This window comes from Diabrotica undecimpunctata, chromosome 7 (genome assembly GCF_040954645.1).
Source record: "Diabrotica undecimpunctata isolate CICGRU chromosome 7, icDiaUnde3, whole genome shotgun sequence".
Lineage (NCBI taxonomy): Eukaryota > Metazoa > Arthropoda > Insecta > Coleoptera > Chrysomelidae > Diabrotica > Diabrotica undecimpunctata.
The window spans coordinates 34,640,311-34,659,307 of record NC_092809.1 but is presented as its reverse complement, the minus strand read 5'-3'; the positions used below and the strand labels follow the sequence as shown (position 1 = coordinate 34,659,307).

General features: G+C 33.3%; 2 protein-coding genes across 2 annotated transcripts in view; one reads left to right on the top strand and one right to left on the bottom strand.

The window, feature by feature from the left end:
- Positions 1 to 18,411, bottom strand: part of LOC140445175 (choline/ethanolamine transporter flvcr2a-like) — a 54,487-nt gene extending 36,076 nt beyond the window's left edge. Inside the window, exon 1 of the mRNA XM_072537049.1 lies at positions 18,132 to 18,411. Coding sequence (XP_072393150.1) covers positions 18,132 to 18,395 — 264 coding nt within the window. The 5' untranslated portion in view covers positions 18,396 to 18,411. The remainder of the gene's footprint in view (positions 1 to 18,131) is intronic.
- LOC140446112 (uncharacterized) lies at positions 5,975 to 6,737 on the top strand. The gene is made up of 2 exons (XM_072538646.1): positions 5,975 to 6,205; positions 6,264 to 6,737. The coding sequence occupies exons 1-2, from the start codon at positions 5,975 to 5,977 to the stop codon at positions 6,735 to 6,737; spliced, it is 705 nt and encodes a 234-aa protein (XP_072394747.1).
- Positions 18,412 to 18,997: the final 586 nt, after the last annotated feature.

Here is an 18,997-nt window from a genome sequence, read left to right as displayed (position 1 = left end):
CTATACGCAAAAGATCAGAAGTAGCAGACATTATTAAAAGGATAACAACACTAAAGTGGAACTGGGCAGGTCATGTAGCAAGATCAGTTGATGACCGGTGGACAAAAACAATTTTGGAATGGAGACCCCGAATACAAGCTAACAGAAATAGAGGTCGGCCCCCAACGAGATGGACAGATGAAATAAAAAGAGTGACTACAAATTGGATTCAGATGGCGCAAAATCGGCCTAAGTGGAAAAGCATACGAGAGGCTCATGTTCAGCAGTGGAAGTTAGAGGCTAGTTGATGATGATGATGATGATTTATTTGATTATTTTATGAAGCTTAAAATGACCACTTTTTGGACCTGGAGCTCATATATTTTTATTTGTGAGATTGCTCTGTTTACACTGTTACATTTTGTGTTTTAATATGTTGTACATTAATTGTCTATCCCTTTCTGTATTCGATGCTCATACTTTTTTGATAAACTGCCGGTGTAACATTACATTTTTACCACGATAAACTCTGTGTGTTAAAATTTTACTCTCTGATTCGATGTAAGTACCACATTCGAAAAGTTGATCTATCCTATGTTAAAAAGAGATATTGAGGGGCTTGTTCAGTTTCTCCCCTGATTTGTGGAAATTACCAATAGTGGAATAATTAGAGAACAATTTATTTGGAGTGTAATTTGTTGCATTTAAAATAAAAGTTACTTTAAAATTTAAGTAAGTATTATCATAGACACATATTTATTTTTCAATATTTAAATATTTAAATATTTTTCTTATTTTTATTTAAAATTGCAGTAGTGGAGAGGCTTTTACCTTGGGCCAGCTTGTACCATGAGCCACCCCATTTTTTTTTAATTTGGCGCGCGAACTTTCTTTGTTTCTTATGTCAAGCTCTTCTATAATCGTCGTCATTCTGTGGTTAGTTGTTGACTGTTACCAGAAATCATTTGCGGCTGTCTTAAAAATATAGTCAATTATTTTGTGAAAAGTAAGTATTTATAGGATAGATAATTTTCTTTTTTAATTTTTGTGTTAACAGATATGGTAAATTAAATCACAGGGTGTGTATCCTTATTCTAACAGGTACTTAAACAATATAGTGAGAAATACAACAAAACAGTTTTTTTAGGTTAAATTCATATTCGTTTTCTTTTCGGCCGAGTCTTGTACCTTGGACCACTATCACGTCTTGTACGTAGGTCCGCGGTCCAAGGTACAATCTCTTGTAGGTGGATAAATAAAAAGAGGTAAAAACAGTTCTTTTTTCTTTACAGATGCCTAGAAGCAAAACCGGCGTAAAAACAGCTTCGACAGATCATGAAAACTGAGCAGAATTCCATGTGTCACAGACGACACTTCAAAGATTTTTGGTCCATGGTCCCAACAATTTCCTCTCTTATGGTGCTTGCGCAGTCCGAAAAGTATTTTCCACTGATGAGGGGAACGACTTATGTCACTATTTAACTCAAGCGAGTCATATGTATTCTGGACTTTCACGTCGCTCTTTGCAATATTTAGCAATTGAATACGCTAAAGCCAACAATAAGCCAGTCCCGCCGTCCTGTAATAATAATTATCGTGCCGGAAAACAGTGGTTCCTTGACTTTATGAGTCGTTATAAGCAACTTAGTTTAAGAAAGCCACAAGCCACTAGCGTATCTCGCGGAACCAGCTTCAACAAACACAATGTCTCATTATTTTTTTTTAAATTAAAAGAACTCATGACAAAGCATACTTTCACACCCAGTATTGATGAGAGTGGTAACACTAATGTTCGCGTTCCTGGAAAAATTGTAGTTTGCAAGAGTATTAAACAAGTTGGTTTCGCTACAAGTGGAGAAAGGGTTACTAATGTAACATTTATCGCTGCTATAAGTGCTTCAGTGAATGCTGTCCTCCCTATGTACATATTTCCCAGAGTGAATTTTAAGCCCTATATGCTGAAAGGTGCACCTGCAAATTCGGTGAGAACGGCTCATTCTAGTGATTGGTCCAATGGAGTCATATTCTTAAAATATTTAACGCATTTTATACATATCACAAAGCCTTCCGTCGATGATAAAATATTAGTAATATTAGACAATCATGAAAGTCACATTACGCCCGAAATCATCAACTTAACTAAAGAACATAAGATCGTAATATTGACTATTCCACCTCATACGAGCAATAAGCTCCAACCCCTTGATCGCAGTGTTTTTGGCACATATAAAACTTATTATAACAACGCGTGCACCGAATGGATGATACGAAACCCAGAAAAACCAATATCTATTTACAATGTCGCTGAAATTTCTGGTCAGGCATATAAACTAGCATTTAATCGCTCAAATATTGAATCTGGATTCAGAGTTTCAGGGATCTAGCCAGTGAATGAAAATGTATTTCAAGAACACGAGTTCTATAGTTCTTCCGTCACTGATAGAGATAATCCTGCTAATATTAATGAAGACATTTATTTTAGACCACCTATTAATAATCATAAAATACCTGCTGAGACTGAAGAACCTGAGCTACCATACAAGTCACCAGAGGTAGTCCGCCCTTTACCTAAGGCACCTCCAAGAACAAACATACAAAAAGGTCGTAAAAGGGACAAGTGTCGAGTCTTAACTGATACACCTGAGAAAAATGAAATAGAAAACGAGCACGAGAAAAGAATGAACAAAAATATGAAGAAAACAGCTGTGAAAAAAAAAGTTATGGACACCCAACCGAGAAAGCATCATTTAACAGGCAATAAAATTAAAAAGACTAAACCAGTATTCCCCCAATCGAAGGATCTCAACAATTCATCATCTTCTGACAACGACGACGTCGAAAGCATTCCTTACGATGATAGTTCGGATCCGTCTTCTGAGCATGAGTCAGACATAGATTGGGAAGGACATATGTCTAAAAATAATAAACCAGACACACGAACAGAGTTTACACTGGAAGCTGGTAGATTCTATCTAACAAAGCTTATTGGAAAGAGGATGGTACGATTTTATGTTGCTCAAATAGTATCTTTAACTCCAATAATAATGGTTAATTACCTGTAAAGAACCCGCTTATCTGAAAACTTCTGCCTGATTGACATAAAAGCATATGGAATCGAAAAGGAAGACATCATTGAAAGCGTCGTGGAAGTTCCCAAGAAAGATGGATCCTCAAAACGTCAACAGGATATTTATACTTTTAACTTGGATTTTGAAAAGTATTTGGTTGAGTAAATTTTATGTTATTTAAATTGTTTGTTCTTATGTTTAATAATAATAAATCATTGATTTATATTATTGGTAACCCAATTGGCTTAAAATAGTCCTTATTCTAAACAAAACTTAATTAAACAAATATTAAAAGGATTTTGTTCCTATGTAACTTTAAATGTGTCTGTTAATTATTAAAATAAAAGTTTTGGTAATTATGTTTACCAGTGGCCCAAGGTACAACCTTTAGTGGCACAAGGTATAATACGTATTGTACCTTGGGCAAATTGTAGGCGTTCAGGATTTTTTTTTTCTTTTAAGAAAACCAACTCATGTAATCAGTTGTTATTTTTATTTTACATACTACAATAGTTTATACCTGCCCCAGTGTAAATTTTAAAAATATAACTTCAATATTGTATTTGTAATACCTGTTTAAAAAAATCCTGCCCAAGGTACAAGCCTCTCCCCTAAATGAAATAAAATAAATTAATTTATTTTAAAAATAACGTTATAATTAAACTACAACTATACAGCTTAACAGGTTCTAGAGGCCCATGGCTTTGAATTTGTCCACTGCTTTCCTGCATTTTATTTTGTCCATGGCCGCAGTTCTCTAATTTGTTATCCCGATTGTCTATAGGTCTTCCTTACACGCTTCTAGGCACTTTTTCGAGGTAGTCCTCTTCCCTTCTTTCCTTCCCCTCTCAGCAGCGAGTCCTTTGATCACATTCTGCCTTCTCTGCCATTGCCAAGATGGCCTAACCATCTAAGTCTATTTGACCTACGATCTGGCTAATTTCTGGTTTCCCGTACAGATCTCCGATCTCTGCACTTGTTCGTCTCCTCCAAATGTCTTCATAGTCTTTTACTCCCCTCAATATCTTCCTGAAAACACTCCGTACCCAAATGTTCAGCATATTTTTTAGTTTTTGTTCATAACCCATGTTTCGCTTCCGTACAGGACCGTGAGTTAAATTACTGTTCGGTATCGTCTCAATTTTGTAGACTTTTTTGCGCTTAGTAGTGTGTAGAGCTTCGACCTTCTTCCTTCCTCTCGAAACTCGCATCTCAATGTCTTGGCTTTCTTCCCCTTTACTTGTTGGAGTTACTCCTAGGTACTCAAACTCCGTCACTTTTTTAAAGCAATACTCTTCACCCTCGTTATTTTGTGCCGATTGTTAATTAAAAAATAAACATTATAGAAAATTGTAATTCTTAATAGAGTATATGAAAGGAGTTCTTTTATAATGCTTGGCTTCTGCGAACCATTCTATTCCTGCAATGCGGTATTTAAGAAGATTGCTGCATTCCATAAGGAGCTCATTAGTATAAACTAGAATAAAAAAAAACGAAGATGGTGCAAGAAAAAAAAAGAAGTGGAAATAGCGAGTTCAAAAAACTACCAGAGCAGCGTACAAGGAAACAAGAAGAGGTCATGCAACGACTAGAGAAAGAAGAATTTCTAAATAAGTCGGATAATGATAATAAATATTTAGTTTCAAGTAGTAATAAGAATATGATTGGGAATATAACTGATAAATACTGAATTCCTAATATGACTTGTACTGGGAATATGGATATTAGACCCCTACTAACAGTAGGGGCAATATTATGGATGGGAAGAATATTGGTAATGAGCATAGCAATAGTAATGATAATGAAGATAGAGAAAAATTAAATATTAGTATTAAAAATAAACACGGTAATAAAACAAATAACGGATAATGGTAATACAAAAACCAGGGAGCATGAAATCAATAACACTAGAAATTTGCGTAAGTCCAAATATTTAACAAATGTTTGTGTGATTTTTGGTTAAGTCCGTTAAATTATCCAAACTAGAAGTAAAAGATATTTCTTTTAACATTCCTGAAATTATGTTTCAAAACTAACATGATTCCAGAAAAAACTACAAGTATTATACTTACTCTAAGATAAAAACTGTTTTTTTTTTTTTCACCTTCTATAAAATTTACATTTTGGTACTTACGCAATTTTCATATCATGCCGACAATAACGTACATTGGCTACGCACCATTAAGCCTTGGAGGACGTAAGAGTAGGATTTATTGGCAAATCTGGATTCTATTTCCAGAATCTCCAACCTATTCGTAACCTATTATTTATTATCTTCTAATAGAAATTAACTATAATTTCAGTTGAAAATATGTTAATTTTGTTGTTTCGATGTCATCTTTGAGACACCAAAATAAACGTATTTTCAAGGGAAATTGTAGTTAATTCCTACTAAAGATAGAAAGTAAATATTATTAAAATACCACAAGAAAATAGCTTCCGAATAATATTATTCGTCGGAATCAGTGGACATTGCTTATAGTTTTGTTGCAGAGTAATCCTTTATAACTCTTATTCCCACCAAGATTCATTACCAATTTTTAATCAGCAGGACTTATAAAACAACCTGCCAATGTCAACATGCAAAGTTATAAATATTGATAGCCTCTGTGTACACATTTATTAACACGTTGCGTACGGCTGTACAAAAAAAAATATACCCCCAGCCGGCGTTTTTTTTATGTATCTAGATTCATTTTTATCTAATTAACATGCCACAGTAATTTTTCTTGTTTGATTTTCGATACATCATAAGTTTGTTATTTATGATTAATTGTTATTCCAGATGGCGTGGTTTTTTACGCGTACCACACGCTAGTGGGGTGACTGAATTTGCAGATCGTTTGTATTCTGGTCTAGTTAGAAGTAGTCTTAGTTGTTATTAGTTGTTGCTGACGGAGTGTTGTTATCGTGCCATTTATTGCAATATGGGAGATTATGAAAAAGAACAGAGCCGTCTGCAAGCCATTTGGGATGAGATTATGTCTGATGAGGACAATGAAAGCGAATTTGCCGATGTTTATTTGTCAGAAGAATATAAACCTGAATCTTCCAATGAGTATTCTTCTGATAGTTGCGAGGAGCCAGTTCCCAAAAAGCGTGTCAAGAAAAATGATGAAAAATCTGACGAAGGTACTTCTAATATGGTTTCTGCAACCGTAAGTTATTGAACTTTATTTTTATTTTGTCAACAATAAACAGGTAAACTTTTTGTAGATGGATTTGGAATCTGGTTCACATGAAACTATCTCAATCCAAGGAACAAGGACTGTTGAACAACAAACAAATATTATTGATGTAACTATACAAGAAGTAATTGATATGGCCACAATTACTGAAGAAGTGTGTCATAGCGAGCAATTTCAGTGGAGGGAAGTTGATGGAACATCGCTGAAAACATTCGATTACAGTGTAGAAAACGACGGAATAAAATCTTCGTATTACGAGAATTATATAGATCAAGAACCATGTGATTGTTTCAAGATCTTCCTTACTGACGACATAATAAATTATATAGTTGAACAAACCAACTTATATGCACAGCAGGTTTTACAAAATTATACTACACCGTCAAATAAGAGGAAACACAAAAAGAAGTGGGTTCCCACAAATACTTCTGAAATGGAAAAATTTTTTGGCATTATTATGTGGATGGGATTAGTCAAATATCCTCGAATAAAAGCATACTAGAATAACGACATTTTGTATATAAATTCGATAAAAAGTATAATGTCTCGAGATCGTTTTGAAGAGCTATTAAAGATATGGCACTTAAGCGACAATAATGACCGATCTGTAGTAAATGATCGGCTAAGAAAAATTACTTCATTTCTCGAGAAGCTAATTGAACAGTTTCAAGCAGTAATGGTGCCATGTGAAGAAGTATGCATAAATGAGACACTTGTGCCGTTTGGAGGACGCCTAAAATTTAGGCAATATATAAAGAACAAACGGCACAAGTTTGGACTAAAACTGTACAAATTATGTACTATAGGTGGGTACACATACAATTTCAAAGTGTATACTGGTAATAATAAGACTGATCATGGTAGTGCTTCCGCAGGAGTTGTGTTGCATTTGATGGATAATCTACTTGACTGCGGGCGTACTTTATACACCGACAACTATTACGCAAGTGTGAGTCTTGCAACCAAGTTATTAGAAAGAAATACACACCTAGTTGGCACTGTAAGAGCTAATCGTAAACTCAATTCTCCCAAAGTGGTTAATACTAAATTGTGATAATAATTAATACTAAATTGTGATAATATTGTATGTATGTGAATAAAAAATGAAATTGTTGCTGAAGAAAGTTCTACTGGTATAGTAATGCTAAAGTGGAAAGACAAACGTGACGTGATGATGCTTACGACAAAACATCAAGCAGACACCACGAAAATAAAGAACAGATGCGGTGAAATAGAGAAACCAACTGCTGTCGTTAGTTACAACAGGTGCAAGAGCTACATTGATTTATCAGATCAACTCAAGTCTTACTCTCATTGCCTTAGACGAGGTAATAAGTGGTACAGAAAATTAACAGTTGAACTGATTTTTGGCTGTGCAAAATAATTCAAATAACGGAATACAGAGAGCTGTTAGCTGCAAGGTTATTATTCGGTAAACATTGTGTGGACCACATGGAGAACGAAAAAGCAGATGATATAGAACAGCTAGAACACGTTTTGGTACACCATAAACGAAACCGTTGTGTTGTGTGTTGTAAGGCCTTAAAAGAATCAAATGACAGGAACACTGCAGCGAATACTTGTTCCCGATCAGTTTGGCAATTTGGCAATGTAATGGGTGTAAAAAGGATTATTGTATTCCTTGTTTTTTTTTAGGAACATAAGATGAATAAGAAGTAATATTTTTTTCGTAATTTTACATGTTTTGTTATAATTTACTAATATTCCGATGTTTCATATGCTTATTATAGCTTTCCACTAAAACAGAGTTTTCACTATTTACGTTTTTTTATTCACCTTACCAAAAATAGGTTCATAAAATCAAAACAAACGTCTGGCGCATATCAGCCTCTCGCTAGGACGGTTCTTTTTGTATTCCTGCTTAAATAGCACAGTTGCATGAACCGTTTTGTAATACACGCCGTCTAAGTGAAAGTATACCATGTGGTACACCATTTGTGCCACGCCGTCCAAGGATCAAATCGAGTGTGAGACACGGATTGTCTCACGCCGTACGCAACGTGTTAAATTATTGATTTCCACGATATATATTAAACTTAACTTACATAAAGCTATTACCTTAAAAACAAGAAGAAAAAACAAATTTTATATACATATATGACAAAACAAATATGAATAAACACCATTTTGCATAAACATATCCATATGCACACTTACATATGAAAACCTGTAGACACACAAACGAAGAAAGTGACCTTAATGTTCAATAATTTTATTGCGTAACTTCTTGTCCGTTTATTACTGTAAATATTACTTATACAAAAGATAAATTATTGTAATGGATTTATTGAATATTGCAAATGTATATATTAACATTTTGCGGTATAAAAAATGAATAGGTGAAATACGTTGAAGCTTAGTTAGATAACTATGCAGATTGGTTTTGACTATGAGGTTGTTGCGATTTAATCTTAATAGCAATAACGCCAAAACAAACAACAAATAAATAAAGAAATATTAAATATAGCTAGAGCCATGGATTATTATCCGCGCGTCATCATTATTAAAGCATAAGAAATAAGTCGCTCAAGACGTTGTACTTTAGTTGATTAGTAGACTGTAGCAACCTTCCTGCTTCGTTGAAAATATAAGACGTTGCAATTTGTAAGAGGTTTCTGAAATTATTAATTCTTGTAAGGTAGACACTGTGATATTGTATGTGGCGATTTCAATGCAAAAATAGGCGTATAAGAAGCAGAGCTAGAAACATCCTTGGGAAAATTCGGTTCCCCAGAAAGAAATGACCGAGGAGAAACGCTACTAGGATTCCTACTCTAGAATAATTTATTCAACATGAACAGCTTCTTTCACAAAAACATGCACAGAAGATGGACCTGGGAAAGTCCAAACGGTAGAACAAGGAACGAAATCGACTACGTCATAAGTGACAAAAAACAAATAATTAAAGATGTAATAAGTTCACAAGCAGTGACCACAGAATGATACCAGCGAAAGTCCTAATCAACATAAAAAGAGAAAGGAACATAATGATTAAAAATAAATCTCATGGTATCTGGACACCCCCATTAGATATCAACCAATATCAATTTCATTTTTTGCATCATAAACGCCTTACAAAAAAGTCCTACACTGTCCTAAAATAAAATCAGATAGTAAAATAAGTCCATATACTGAAACATTGCTGGATCAAAGAGGACAAATTAGAAGCGATAAGAATGAAGACAGCCACACTCTAAGAGAACTGAATAAATCTGTTTCAAAGGCAATCAGGAAATTTAAGGAAATTTAAAACCTATAATATTAAATGTACTATACAGGAAAATAACAGCCTAAAACTTCTATGTAGAAAGCTAACGAATGGAAAATGTGAAATTCATAAATTAAGAAACAAGCAAAATGAAATAATATCCCGTAGAGACGAGTTACACAGGTCGTTGAAGAGTTTTACGAGGAATTATATGGAAGTAGACAAGAAGATCAAACACACACTTCACACACTTATTAAACCAGTCGTCAGAGACGAAAATGCCCCCCAACCTCTAAAACATACGAACAAGCTGAATTTTGCCGAGAATATTAATTTTGGGATCCCAAAAAAGATACAAAAAAGCTTACTACTTTTACCCCCGGGCTTCCCCCTAAAACACCCCTCGTAGGGGGGTAAAAACACAAAAAAACTGGATTTACCAAGAATGTGTACGTCGTAGAAAAAAAATGTTTAAAATAAAAAATGTTGCTGAAAAAATTTTAAATAAAAATGTTTATTATCACTTTTTATGTAGAATTAACCGTTCTCTCAGAATCAAGGCTTAAAGCGACCGTCGATTTTGAATATCAGTTAAGTGTGCGAAATTAATGTTCAGTAAAATTTGTATCAGCTCGACGGTAAAAATTTGATGTCTTTTGATTCAAATGTCCTATCGACAAAAATAAAGATGCGTTTTAAAGGTAAAGAGTGCAGCTTTTAACAAACATTTTTGTTTAAAATTATCTTAGCTACATTTTTTATTTAAAATATTTTTTTCTACGACATACAGATTCTTGGTAACTCTGTAAATCTTTTTTGGTGTTTCAAAATTAATATTCTCGGCAAAATTCAGCTTTTTCGTAGGATTATTAGGGGTCAACTCTCTGATGACTGGAGTAAATGGCCAACATACCAATAAGCGTCAAAAGAAAAGTATTTGACCAATTCGTATTACCGGTCATGACCTATGGGGCGGAAACTATGACTCTAACCAAGACTACGGCTTCGAAATTTGAGAGTGCCACAGAGACGAATGAAACGGTCTATGCTGGGAGTGAAATTTGAGAGTGCCACAGAGTTGCGGGACCAAATAAGAAACGAAGATCTGCGAAGAAGGACGAGTATTGCTGATGTTGTGGATCGCATAGCGGAACTGAAATGGAACTGGGCAGGCCGTGTAGCGAGAATACATGACTCACGATGGACGAGCAAAATTACAAATTGGAGGCCAAGAGCAGACAAACGTAGTAGAGGAAGACCACCTATACCTTGGGCTGACGACATCAGGCTTAATACCAAAAATTTGCAACAAAGAGCACAAAATCGTATAGAATGGAGGAGTTTAAGGGAGACCTATGTCCAGCAGTAGACGTGATAAATGAAGGCTAAATGATGATGATGATGAGACACTGCGAACACATCTAGAGAACGTAGTTTTAATTATGCAGGCATATATACAGGGTGCGGCATTAGTACGAGGAAGTCCAATTACTCATTTGCCGTAAGAGATACGAAAAAAAATTATTTAAGTAAGTTTGAGCATTTAAAAATATTTTCAAATATACAGAGCCATCCACATTGACAGGGTGGAGCAACCTTATATTTTTTCCTTAACTCATTTCCATTCCATTTCCATGTTCTCTTTTCTACAATATAAGGTTTTGCAGTGTTATACGAGGTAGCTTAAATATAATTACGTCTTTTTATTAATTTTGTAGCAACATTAACAACCTGTAGAATTGTAGAGATTTGTCATCAAAAAATACGCTTATCTTCAAAGGATTTTTAATTTGATTTATACTAGGTATTGGGACTATTTTAAACTTGTTATAAATTCAACGATTTTCTTGTTATTTTTGTTAAGTAAATACATTGTTTTACATTGAAGATGAAGTTGAAGATCAAAAGGGGTTCACGGCAGGAAGATCTTGCATAGACCACATTTATACACTCCAACAATTAATTGAAAAAAAATGGCAAAAAATAGACCAGTACACATGGCATTCATAGATTTAAAAAAGGCATATGACACGGTCCCCAGAAAACAACTATGAAACACGATGAACGAAATCGGAATAACTCAGAGGTTAATAGAAGCCGTAAAAAACCTTTACAACAACAACAAGGTAAGAGTTAAAACCGGCAATAAATACTCAAACGAATTTAAGACCACAAAAGGCTTATTGCAGGGATGCTCTACATCTCCGACACTGTTCAAGATATTCCTCGAACAAATATTAAAACCATGGAAAAGGAAATGTGAAGGGATGGGAATACCAATCCGGGACAACTTCTTGTACACATTAGGCTTTGCAGATGACCAAGTGGTAACGGCTCAAGATAAAGAAGATCTGTGCTATATGCTCCGAAAATTAGAAAAGGAATACACAAAAAATGGACTGGAAATAAATCTAGAAAAGACCGAATATTTAACAACAGAGCAAGAACCAGTGAGAAACTTGGAAATGGACGATAATAGGGAAATTAACGGCACTGACAAATTCAAATATTTAGGATTCATACTCTCAAAAAATGGAACCACCGAGCAAGAGATAACCAGCAGATTAGCACAGACAAGAACATGTATTAAACAAATGAACGGGATATACTGTGGGATAGACAGATTACCAGAAATACAAAGAAGAGAATTTATAACACCTTGGTACGCAGTATAATGACCTATGGAGCAGAGAATTGGGTAATAAATAAACGAAACAGGTCCAAAATCACAGCAACTGAAATGGAGTTCATGAGAAGAAGCTGCAGAGTGACAAAAAAGGATCGCATTAGAAATGAGGAGATAAAACTAAGAATGGTAGTAGAACAAGACATACTCAGCTACATCGAAGAAAAACGTTTAATTTGGTATGGACGAAGAATTGAGAACGAAGATTTGAGAAGAACAGATCATACAAGATGGATAACAAAGATTTTGGATTGGAGGGATGAAGTGGACGAGGCCATGGAAAGACGAGACCCTAGAGATGGAGAATGGCAGAACAGAAAGGACTGGAGACGTTGGCTGAAAGAAGGAAGGCGGCGACAGCTGTAAAAATCCTTGTATAGATAGATAGACATTGAATTTATTTTATTTATATATTAAGCGTCACTTCACTTCATGTTTCTTTTGTTAATGGGTATAAAATTTTGATTTTGTACAATGATTGAGATGCGAATACCTATCTGTACAATGTCTTTGTAAAAGTCTTAGCTAATGTGTGTTTTTATTAATATTTACACATCAACAATGCTACCTACTTATGTAAGTATTTTGACATCTCATCCAATATTAACAAATTAGGGGTCAGATTATTATATTTTTTTTTAATTAGTTTTGAATATTTTCACGGCCAGTCTAATAAAATTTCACCCAATTTTTGTTTAAAAAAATGTTTGGCTCAAAGAATCACGAATAACACGTAAATTAAAGCAGTTAGGTATCGGGAATGCTTAAGAAATAATAAAGTATAGTCCAGTCGTCAGAGAGTTCACCCCTAATAATCACACGAACAAGCTGAATTTGGCCGAGAAGATTTGGGACTCCAAAAAAGATGCAAAAAGTTTACCACTTTTACCTCCGGGCCTTCCCCCTAAATCCCCCTACGTAGGGGGATTTAGGGGGAAAAATATTTTTTATAAAAAATGCTGAGTTAATTTTAAACAAAAATGGATTTAAGCATTATTTCTGTAGAATGAACCGTCCTCTCAAAAACAACGCTTGAAGCGACCGTCGATTTTTAATGTCAGTTGCGGCTGCGAAATCAATGTTTAATAAAATTTATATCAGCTCGGCGGAAAAAATTCGATATCTTTTGATCCAAGTATCCTATCAATAAAAATCAAGATGCGTTTTAAAGGTAAAGAGTGCAACTTTCGTATGCAGTTTTTGTGTTTTGCCGCAAATATACTTAGTTTTAATAAAAATGTTAAATAATAAACGTGGCACGATTTTCGCCATTTTTTACGATTCCCGTGAGATCAAAAAAAAATTCATCACTTTCATTGATCAGTCGTAGTAGAACCTCCATTTTTAGAGATCAATATTTAAAACCTATTACATGAAATTTTAATTTTGAGTTGTGGCATCAAATATGAGGCATTTGAAATTTGAATAAAAAACGCAGAATTTAATGTTTTACATTACAAACGATTGCACGTCACGGGAAATGCCTCCAAGGAGACGGTTTTTGGGTGTAGTCTATATCAAAAGTTTAGTTCGTTTAAAAAACGTACAAGTGTAATTAAAAAAAAAGTTTTAAACGTTTTAGATCGTTTGTTATATGAAAGTTTAAATCCGGCGTTTTTTAGGTATATTTAAAATGCTTCACATTTGTTGCCAAAATTCAAAAATAAAATTTCATGCTATAGGTTTTGAAGGTTAGACTCTAGTAATCAAAACTTAATAGTGATCAGTTAACGAAAGGTATAGATTGTATTGATCTCATGAGAATCATAAAAAAATAGCATAAATCGCGCCACGTTTATTTATATAACACCTTTATAAAATCTGAGTTTATTTGCGGCAAAATACAAAAATTGCATACGAAAGCTGAACTCTGCCTTTAAAACGCATTTTGATTTTTGTCCTTAGGACACGAATCAAAAGATATCGAATATTTACCGTCGAACTAATACAAATTTTATTGAACATTGATTTCGCACGGGTAACTGATATTCAAAATCGACGGTCGCTTCAAGAGTTGTTTGTGAGAGAAAAGTTCATTCCACATAAAAAGTGCTAATTAAAATGTTTGTTTAAAATAATTATCTCAGCTACATTTTTATTTTTTATTCAAAATATTTTTTCTATAGCGTACAGATTCTTGGTAAATCGATTTTTTGCGTTTTTACCCCCCTGCAAGGGGGGTTTAGGGGGAAGCCCGGGGGTAAAACTGGTACACTTTTTTGTAATTTTTTTTGGGTTCATAAAATTAATATTTTCGACAAAATTCAGCTTTTTCGTAGGATTTTTAGAGGTTCAGTGGCATTTTCGTCTCTAACGACTGGAGTAGTAGCATAAATTAGCATTTCATTGTTCCACCATATCAATATGGGTAGTGTTGTATGCTTCAATTTTTACCTAAATAATTTTTTTTCGTGTCTCTTACTACAAACAACCTAAGACAATTTGGGAAAACTTTCTTGAGAATAGGTTCATTTAAAATTAATTATTATTAAAAGTTCTTTACTTTAGTTGACGTTTCGGCAGGTACCCCATGCCTTTTTCAAAACAATACCCAAAGTACATCAATTGATTTTGTCGTGGTATTTACAAAAATTTTAATAAAAACTCACCATAAAACGTAAATTATTTCATATGGTGTAAAATGTAATAAAAGACATTAAGGTATTTAAGGTAACATATAATACATAAACACAAATTATCACGAAAACAATTCGACATTTTTAAAAATCTAGTGGTTAAAATGTTAAAATACATTTTATTTAACAAATTTGCCCCAAGTTAAATTTTAAAAAATTGCCCAAATGTCTCTTTTCTCTTTTATAGCATTTGAGTACTGTTTTATATGTATTGCTAGGTATATTTTCTTTTTTTGTCATTTGTTCTACTTTTAGAATATTTTTTTTTGCTCAAAGTTAAAAGTGTGATCTTGTTTTTCATTTTTGGTAAAGGCTGTCGTATTTCTTTTATTATATTTATGTGAGTTAACTAAGAATGTAAGTCCTTACTTGTTTGACCTATATAAACTCCTTGACAGTCTTTACATGAAATTTCATATACTATTTTAGTTTTTTTTATAGAGGAGTTGTACTTTTAAATTTGCTAAAATAATTATTAGTAAGGTTATAACTTAACAAGGTTAACAAGGTTAAATAGATACATGAATTGGGTTTATTGTTTGCTGAATTGTTAGTTTTATTGTAAAGTCTATGAATTCTAGATTTAAAAATTTTGTGTATAAGATGGTGAGGAAAATTGTTTTTAAAAGTGCTTGTTTTGCTTTGATCATTGCCTGTTCTCAGTATTCTACGTCTGACAATTATATCGCTCTATCAGCAAGACCGATTACTACTGATTTTTTTTTTTTGTGAATTAGGATGATGCGAAATAAAATTGGTATATCTTGCAGACCAAGTATGTTTAGTGTAATATTTAGTGCAAATCGTGTTATTCTTTCTGTGTAATGCAAGCTCAAGAAAATTGATTGAAATATTAGTGTCTTTAAATGTAACATCACTTTATACTAACATACCCATATCATTATTTAAAAAAGTTATACAAAAGAAATGCGACGATATAAAAAATATACCGATATTTCTCTTGATGACTTTCAATAAGCTGTACAAATAACACTAAAATCGACATTTTTTCTTTACGAAAAATAAATATATAAACAAATAGAACGATGTGCAGTGGGAGCAAGCTTTTCTAGTGCAATCGCCCAACTTATTATGGAAGATCTAGAAGAATCTGTGATTACTTCACTAAAATTCACATTGCCATTTTATTACAGATATGTAGATGACTGCATATTGTGAAGATCACCAATTGATCAACTAAAATATATATTAAAAAATTCTAAAAGCTACCATAAAAAACTGCAATTTACTTCTAAAGTGGAAAACAACTATAAAATCAGTTTTCTTGACCTTACATTACCAGGAAGAATAACACAATTTGCACTGAGTGGTACACTAAACACACTTCAATCCAAAATTCATGGACATTACAATAAAACTAATAATTCAGCAAATTATAAATCTAATCCATGTACCTATTTAACCTTGCCATACATAAAAGGCCATAAATTTAAATTATTCTTTTTGGACAATTTAAATATTTATTTGCCAAACATAATATACAAATAGCATATAAAGGTTATAACCGTACTAATAAATATTTTAGCAAACTTAAAAGTAAAAAAAACAAACTATTCTAAACAAACTCTATTAAAAAAAAAACGCATAGTACATGAAATTCCATTTAAAGACTGTCAAGTAGTTTATATTGGTCAAACTAGTCAACATCTATATTCTAGATTAAACTCACATGAATATGATAAAAGAAATACGACTGCCGTTACCAAACATGAAAAACAAGATCACACGTTTAACGACCTATGCAATCGACCTTTTTCGACAAAAACCACCTGCCAAAAATAAAAATATATATACTGCGGCGGCTCGTGGCCTAAAAAAGTGGTGTAGATGAGGAAAGCTTGCCGGAGCCAGAAGGAGTTTTGGTAACTTCGCGCCCAAATCTCATTAAAAATTCGTTAAAAAAAATATATAGAGTTTAGGGCCCTAATAACTTGAAAACAGTCTTTTAGGGCACTTATGCTAGATACGATTCGTTCTGCTTGCCTGGGGTATTTTAGTTCTGAACCTTGACATTTCATTGAGGGTTTTTTGGCGATTAAAACACCACGCCAGCTAAAACGGGTTGGTGAGTTTCGATTCAGCCGCCCACTCTGAGTCAGATGCTGATTGCAGCCGACCACTCTGAATCAGACGCAGATGTTTAAAATACTAGTTGGTCGACCATGTAAAAGAACATCCCTTTTATCTTAATTTTTCCAATGCCTAAACGGAGTCTCTAATATATTACACACCAAGTCATTAATTTAGCCACCATTTAATATAGTCTTCTGCAGGTCATCATGCAGGAATAGGTAGAAAGAGGAAACCATGGCTGCGAAATATTCAAGACTGGACAAACATGACTGTAGACGAATTATTCCACGTTGCAAAAGACAGAGAAACTTTTAGAAATGTGGTCGCCAACCTCCGTTAATGGATAAGGCATAGGAAGAAGAAGAACAAGTCATTAATTGGATTCATGTCTGTCTAAAATTATTGTTGTCCAAACGAAATCCACGAGAACACTTTATATCCGAAATCCGAAACAAACCACAGAGAAATGTATTAATAAAGTACACTAAACAAATAAAATTAATACTTTGACTAAACTAAACTAATAAATACTATACTATACACTATACTATATAAAAAATATCTATATAATAGACTAAATTTCAAAATATTGTCGCTGAGAGAAATTTCCGAAAAATAGGAATACCAAATACACATCCAACAGTGGGTGAAGACGGATAATATAATTTTAGACGGAACTGCACTCACCAGTTTTCTCAGCTATCACTAAGGATAGGCTGACGGCACGTTGCCATGGCAACCGTGTACGCTTATGCAGATTAATTTCGCATTTCAAAAATAATATTCACCTATTCCTGAATCCTACACGGCTAGTGGCACAGGTCAAGTACGTACCGCTAATAAAGCTAGTTGTCTTTTTTAATTTTTAGATTAATTAAAAGAGAATAAATAATTGATTTCAGAATTTAGATATAATAATGTTGTTTTCATTTTTTATTTATTTGTCTCAATTTAATTATATTTTTTTGGTGAACCTCACTTTAACCTACTTCACCTGGCCGGCCGCCGCTGTATATATATTCAGAAGATAGTTCAATCATAAAGGAAATATTACACAAAATATATTGTGTAAAACTAAAATAAAAAAATAAAAACCAAACTAATAATAAAATTAATTTAAGATATAACAAAAGGAAAAAACACATTTACGATTATTAGTTTCTGAATGAATAAATGAATGAAAAAAATTAGTTTTCTATAATTTTGAAACTGAAGGTTTGCATAATATCGTTTAAAAAAAGAATAACATACCATTTTATCAATGATGTAACAAGTTGGTAGCATAAGAAACGGCCATACCAAACCAAAAACGATCGTGGTCCAATCACACTGAGGGTAACTAATATGGTAGTACTTGGTGACAACATTACTAATTATTGAATATTCTACCCAATGGATGGTACTTAGAATACCGGTCACAATGTACATCAATAGTATCAGCCATCTTTTGGAATCAACCTTTATTATAGGTTCATACGTTGGAATCAAAATTTTTTCGGGTGTTTTAGTGGCCATTTTAAGTGTGTTATTGTTGCTGCTGGTCCCAAAATTTGATATATATGTATATATTATATTATGATGTCTATATAGTTTCTATTTAAACTGATAACGATGTTTAATAGAGATTTAGTCGAAAGAGTAATTTTGTCTACTTTTTCGTATGTTTGATTGCTGATTCATAATGACATATAAAATTATAGAACTTTTGTGGTCAGGTAATTAAAATGATTCATTTATTCATATTTGCATTTTCCTTTATGCCAGACATTTCAAATAAAAAACAATAATTGCCGAGCTTTTAAAAACAAGCAACACAATAACAAATACAATACTAACAGAGCTCTTTAATAGATGTATCCATAAGAGTAACATCCCTAAAGATTGGAACGAGAGTCTAGTAATACTCCTGCACAAAAAAGATTACAAATGTGACCTAAATAATTATAGACCTATATCGGTGCACAGTCAAGTGTATAAACTGTTTATGTAGTGCACAGTCAACTGTACAAAACAACCCTACAAAATTGATAATTACCAACTGGTAGAACAGGCTGGCTTCCGCAAACGATATGGTACATCAAAACACATGCTGGCAATAACAACGTTGATAAAGAAAG